The following is a 6631-nucleotide window of genomic DNA, read 5'->3' on the forward strand; positions in this document are numbered from 1 at the left end:
CACCGTTTGCTGTGTTGTGCTTTGAACCATTTTCTGGCAGTCTAGATTTAGGGCAGACTCCTGATAAAGATCAGATTTGGGGACGTACAGGAAGCAACATCTTTCTTCCCCTTTTAGGTTCTCATCAATAGGGGACTGCAGAACTTTTGATAGTTAGTTCATTTCTGCACATCTAAAGGGATCACATCAGTAAACGGGGAAAGGGAGCCTTGAAGTGTAATTCTTGACTGGACCTGGTTGGATGAGCCATCACTGAGATATCACAATGTCAGGTAATTATCTTTCAACATTAATCCACAATTTAGACTATTTAAAGTGTCATTTTTTTTACAGAGTTCTTGGGAATTTACTTGGGTTATAAAGTGTAGTGTTCAAAACTGCACGCATTGTCACAGAGATCTAAAACCAAATGCTGTGACTGAAACTATGTCAAAGCTACTTCATGATTTCTAATTTCATCTTTAATCTAGAAATCTTATTTTTACTGTTGTTTTTTATTAGTAGATGAAAACATATAAAAGTTATTCACTGCCACAATGCCTTAATATGACGTTTACAGCTGCTGTTATCTCCAACCATGTATCTGTTACTTTCAGAATAATTCTAATAGTAATTTTGTAAAATCCCAGTAATAGTATAGAAAAATTTCAAATGTGCCAAAAAACACAGCAAAAAACAAGTCTACATGAAAAATCATAATAAGATAGATAAACAAAGTAAATGAAATAGTCTGTCCTAGATTTATAGCTGTATACCATGTAATGAATTTGAATCCTCATAAAACCAGTTTTCAGATTAAATCCTGTTTTTATAAAGTTTTGGCTCAATGATAATGTTCCCAAGGACGGAGTACCAATGAGCACCAATAGGTTGCAAAATCACCCCCACTGTCAAATGACTGATGGCCAAACCAGCAGACGTGAATGGATTATTTGTGGTGCTCATAGCAAAGGAAAACCTCCTTTAAAACAGAAACATGTCATCAGCAATAGGTTGGAAATTCAGGCTGCACTTGATAAGGGTTGAAACGGCATTACGAAACCAAACCTAACACTTTGATGCAATGAGCATTCAAAAATAAATCCAGTTAACCTCTAACCGTAGCATGTGTTTAAAGCAGTAAAGAAGTCTTTGATATACTGTTTTGCATCTTATTTGTTGTAGCCTGTGCTGAAATTAATATAAAAAATAATAATAGTAAATCTTTCTCTTTCTTTCTGCAGAAGAAAACACCACATACTATGATTACCTATATTTCTATGAGCTTTCTAACAACAACTCTGAGAACGACACAGGCTTTACTCCTACCTACATAGGTGATGTAAAGGACTTTAACAAAGTGTTTCTCACCACTCTCTACAGTTTGGTTTTCATCCTGGGCTTCATAGGTAGGTGTGTCCTCTTGTGTGTATGCTGTGGAGATTATGGATTGTTACTACACATTGCACAGACCTCCTTTTCTGGGAATTTTCAACTTGCTGACTTTTAACTATGTATGCAGGTGTGTGTATGTGAGACACAGATGAAACGGGAAAGAGAGAATGTTGTTCAACATGTAACAGTGTGACAGGTACACTTATTGCGTTTTGTCTCCCAAAGGTAACGGACTAGTGGTGTGTGTCCTGGTGAAGCATCGCAATCAGTGCAACCTGACAGACATCTGCCTCTTCAACCTGGCTCTCTCTGACCTCCTCTTCGTCTTCACGCTGCCATTCTTCTCTCACTATGCCAGGGTTGGCCAGTGGACTTTTGGAGACTTCATGTGCCATTTGATCTCCGGGTCTCACCACATTGGCTTCTTCAGCAGCATCTTCTTCATGGTTGTCATGACGCTGGACCGCTACATGATCATCGTGCACGCTCACAGGGTTGCACGTTATCGCACAAAGAGGGCAGCCATCATTCTGACCGTGCTCGTTTGGATGCTGAGCTTGTTTGTGTCTCTGCCGGATTTTATCTTCAGAAAGGCAAAAGAACAGGAATCCCAAGGAGTGCAGTGTGACTATCCCGAGGAGAGCAAAGTCTGGGAGCGTTATGATTTGTTCACCACAAATGTGCTGGGTCTCGTGATTCCCGTGCTGGTGATGGCAGGTTGCTACTCCAGGATCATCCCCACACTGATGAGCATGAGGACAGCAAAGAGGCACCGCATCGTCAAGCTGATCATCTGTATAGTGGTTGTATTTTTCTTACTCTGGGCCCCGTATAACATTTCCCTTTTCCTGGAGTTCCTCCTGGACAAAGAAATAATCCCTGATGATCAAACCTGGTACAAAAATGTAAAGCTGTCAATAAAAGTGACCGAAGCCTTAGCTTACACTCACTGCTGTCTGAATCCCATCATATATGCTTTTGTGGGAGAGAAGTTTATGAGACGAGCCTTGCAGCTGCTGAAAAAGTTGATGCCTGGTTACAGCAGAGATCTGACAGACAGCTCATTCAGGAGGAGCTCAGTTATGTCCAGGGGCTCTGAAATCACCTCCTCCTTTAAACTGTAGAAGGTGGAGGGCAGTTGTAAGTATTTTGTCGCGGACCGTGCCATGGACAAGTGAACTGAATCATTTCTTTAACAGGTTTGATTCATCCAGGATGCAGTATCCAACATGGGTTGCAGTCTCACCCAGAATCTTAATCACCTTCGACTCTAATGCTCTTCCTTCTTCTGCTCAGGTTAAATTAAACTTGCTGATCTGTTAAACCGTACCTGCTGTTTTATAGCAACCTGTAACAGTTTGCTTACTTCTTCAGACATCTTTTATGAGCCTTACATGTTTGCAGAAACACACCAAAAAGAGCATAAAACTCTTTCAGATCTCGATTGTACAAAATGTGCACACTGTCTTACTGTTATTCACATTTCTACCTACTTCCACATTGTTTTCTAATGTTCAGCCTTTTATAGTTGTTTTGTTTGTTGTATTATGTTATGGTTCCTTGTATTTGTCGCTATTTGCCAGTGGAGTTGACTCCTATCCTGATTTTGTATTATCGCTTTGTTAAGACAATAAATGATACAGCAGGTCCTCCGCTTACATTAGATGAAGGTCATGAAGTGCATTGTTCATTCGGAGAAGAATATTTGCAGTGAACATATTCTTTTATTTCTCACTGTTACTGCAATGACAAATTCTGTACACAGTCATGAAAAGAGAGAAGATGTCTCAGATTAGTTTTACTATGCAGGTAATTCTTCACTATCGTAAAACAGCAGCATGATCTAATACATGGCACCATAATCAATTGTACACATTTCCCCTCTCTTTTTTTCTATTTCATATTAATGCTAATGGAAAAAAAAACCTTATTTGCATACAATTAAATTAATCTTTCTGATGAGTCTTTCAAAACGAAAAATGAAGAAGTCTTCTTCGCTGCATCAAAAGTTCCTGACTAAATAGTTCAGCAATCTGAACATAATGTTTGTTCCATGTAAGCATAAAAGAAAAGGTGGATTTCATATGTTCATATACAGTATGTTTAAAAAAAAGGTTCAAACAATATGAGTGACAGCTTTGCCAAAATAACCAAAGTGTGTCACTGCATCCCCAAATACAAGTTTAAACTGTTCCATGCAAAAACAAAGTTATACATTTACTGCACACATCAATAAACTTGCTCATTCAACTGCACACGAACACAAATATTTAATCAGCCAATCACATGGCAGCAACTCAGAGCATTTAGACCTGCAGACATGGTCAAGTCAACCTGCTGAAGTTTAAAGCGAGCATCATAATAGGGAAGAAAGTGGATTTCAGTTAAAGTTACAATGAACATGATGTGATTATTTGTGCCAAAGAAGACCACACTGGATGCCATTCTTATCAACAGATCAAGAAACTGAGGCAGCAGTTTGCACTACATAGTTTGGACAACTGAAGACTGGAAAATGCTGTCAGTTCATATTATTCTTGAGTTCTGCTGCCATACTTGGATGGCAGGGACATGATGCCAGATGTTAGAATTGGGTATAGACAACATGAAAGGATGGATCGATCCTTCCTTGTATCAACAGTTCATGGTGCTGCTGGTGGTGTAATGGTGTGGGGGATATTTTCATGGAAATGTTTGTGACCCTCAGCACCAACTGAGCATCCTGAGTATTGCTGTTGACTATATGCAACTCTTCATGACTGTTTTAATCTTCTAATTCCTGATTCCAGCAGGAACACCCACCAAGTGTGAGTTCAAATAACCTCACACTATTATATTTACATGACAAGCTCAATGTGCTCAAAAGGCTTCCACAGCCACCACAGCCTAAATCCACCAGACCAGCTTTGGGATGTGGCTGAACTGGAGGTTTGTCTTTATGAATGTGCTGCCACCAAATCTACAGCAACTGCACGATGCTATCACGTCAGCATGGAACCAGAATTTCAATTCAATTCAGTTCAATTTTATTTATATAGCACCAAATCACAACAACCGTCACCTCAAGGTGCTTTATATTGTAAGGTAGAAGAGAAAAACAATCATATGACCCCCTATGAACAAGCACTTTGGCGACAGGGCGAAGGAAAAACTCCCTTTTAACAGGAAGAAACCTCCGGCAGAACCAGGCTCAGGGAGGGGCGGGGCCATCTGCTGCGACCGGTTGGGGTGGGAGAAGGAAAACAGGATAAAGACATGCTGTGGAAGAGAGACAGAGATTAAAAACAAGTAAGATTCAATGCAGAGAGGTCTATTCACACATAGTGAGTGAGAAAGGTGACTGGAAAGGAAAAACTCAATGCATCATGGGAATCTCCCAACAGCCTACATCTATTGCAGCATAACTAAGGGAGGATTCAGGGTCACCTGGTCCAGCCCTAACTATATGCTTTAGCAAAAAGGAAAGTTTTAAGCCTAATCTTAAAAGTAGAGATAGTGTCTGTCTCCTGAATCCAAACTGGAAGCTGGTTCCACAGAAGAGGGGCCTGAAAACTGAAGGCTCTCCCTCCCATTCTACTTTTAAATACTCTAGGAACAACAAGTAGGCCTGCAGAGCGAGAGCGAAGTGCTCTAATAGGGTGATATGGTACTACAATGTCATTAAGATAAGATGGGGCCTGATTATTTAAGACCTTGTATGTGAGGAGCAGGATTTTGAATTCAATTCTGGATTTAAAAGGAAGCCAATGAAGGGAAGCCAAAACAGGAGAAATATGCTCTCTCTTTCTAGTCCCTGTCAGGACTCTTGCTGCAGCATTTTGGATTAGCTGAAGGCTTTTCAGTGAGTTTTTAGCACATCCTGATAATAATGAATTACAGTAGTCCAGCCTAAAAGTAATAAATGCATGAACTAGTTTTTCAGCGTCACTCTGAGACAGGATATTTCTAACTTTAAAGATGTTGCGCAAATGTAAGAAAGCAGTCTTACATATTTGTTTAATATGTGCGTTGAAGGACATCCCTGGTCAAAAATGACTCCAAGGTTCCTCACAGTGTTACTGGAGGCCAAAGTAATGCCATCCAATCTGGTTAGATACCATATGTCTAAGATTTTCAGGGCCGAGTACAATAACCTCAGTTTGATCTGAATTAAGAAGCAGAAAGTTAGCGGCCATCCAGGTCTTTATGTCTTTAAGACATTTCTGCAGTTTAACTAATTGGTGTGTGTTATCTGGCTTCATGGACAGATAAAGCTGAGTGTCATCAGCATAGCAGTGAAAATTTATGCTATGTCTTCTGATGATACTGCCTAAGGGAAGCATGTATAATGTAAACAGAATTGGTCCCAGCACTGAACCCTGTGGAACTCCATAATTAACCTCAGTGTGTGAAGAAGACTCTCCATTTACATGAAAAAATTGGAGTCTATTAGATAGATATGATACAAACCACTGCAGTGCAGTACCTGTAATACCTACAGCATGTTCTAATCGCTCTAATAGGATATTATGGTCAACAGTATCGAATGCTGCACTGAGGTCTAGCAGGACAAGCACAGAGATGAGTCCACTGTCAGAGGCCATAAGAAGATCATTTGTAACCTTCACTAAAGCTGTTTCTGTGCTGTGATGAGCTCTGAAACCTGACTGAAACTCTTCAAATAAACCATTCCTCTGCAGATGATCTGTTAGCTGTTTGACAACTACTCTTTCAAGGATTTTTGATATGAAAGGAAGGTTGGAGATTGGCCTATAATTAGCTAAGACTGCTGGGTCTAGAGATGCTTTTTGAGTAAAGGTTTAACTACAGCCAGCTAGAAGGCCTGTGGTACATAGCCGATTATTGGAGATAGGTTGATCATATCTAAGATTGAAGCATTAATTAATGGCAGGACTTCTTTGAGTGGTTTTGTAGGAATGGGGTCTAAAAGACACGTTGATGGTTTGGAGGAAGTAATTATTGAAGTTAACTCAGAAAGATCAACTGGAGAAAAAGAGTCTAAATGAACATCAGTGGTACTAAGAGTAGCTGTAGATAATATTACATCTGTGAGATAGTTATGGGTAATTTTTTCTGTAATGATTAAATTTTTATTTGTGAAGAAGTTCAAGAAGTTATTACTAGTTAACATTAAAGGGATGGTGGCTCAACAGTGCTCTGACTTTTTGTCAGCCTGGCTACAGTGCTGAAGAGAAACCTGGGGTTGTTCTTATTTTCTTCAATCAGTAATGAATAGTAAGATGTTCTGGCTTTGCGG

The 6631-nt window shown here is 39.7% G+C and overlaps 1 protein-coding gene across 1 annotated transcript; it reads left to right on the forward strand.

Moving 5' to 3' along the window:
• The first annotated feature begins 265 nt into the window (after window positions 1-265).
• On the forward strand, window positions 266-2498 carry LOC146563784 (C-C chemokine receptor type 2-like). The gene is made up of 3 exons (XM_085291112.1): window positions 266-272; window positions 1224-1388; window positions 1600-2498. Exons 1-3 carry the CDS (start codon window positions 266-268, stop codon window positions 2496-2498), a joined length of 1071 nt encoding a protein of 356 aa, XP_085147238.1.
• The last annotated feature ends 4133 nt before the right edge of the window (window positions 2499-6631 follow it).

This window comes from Mchenga conophoros, linkage group LG11 (assembly GCF_057382185.1).
Source record: "Mchenga conophoros isolate Kocher_MC1m ecotype Shallow Benthic linkage group LG11, M_conophoros_male_GT1.1, whole genome shotgun sequence".
Lineage (NCBI taxonomy): Eukaryota > Metazoa > Chordata > Actinopteri > Cichliformes > Cichlidae > Mchenga > Mchenga conophoros.

Excerpts from the sequence above, each read along its gene's own strand:
- LOC146563784 (XM_085291112.1), top strand. Across the intron at positions 1,389-1,599 it reads TTTCATCCTGGGCTTCATAG|GTAACGGACTAGTGGTGTGT; the intron begins GTAGGTGTGTCC and ends TGTCTCCCAAAG.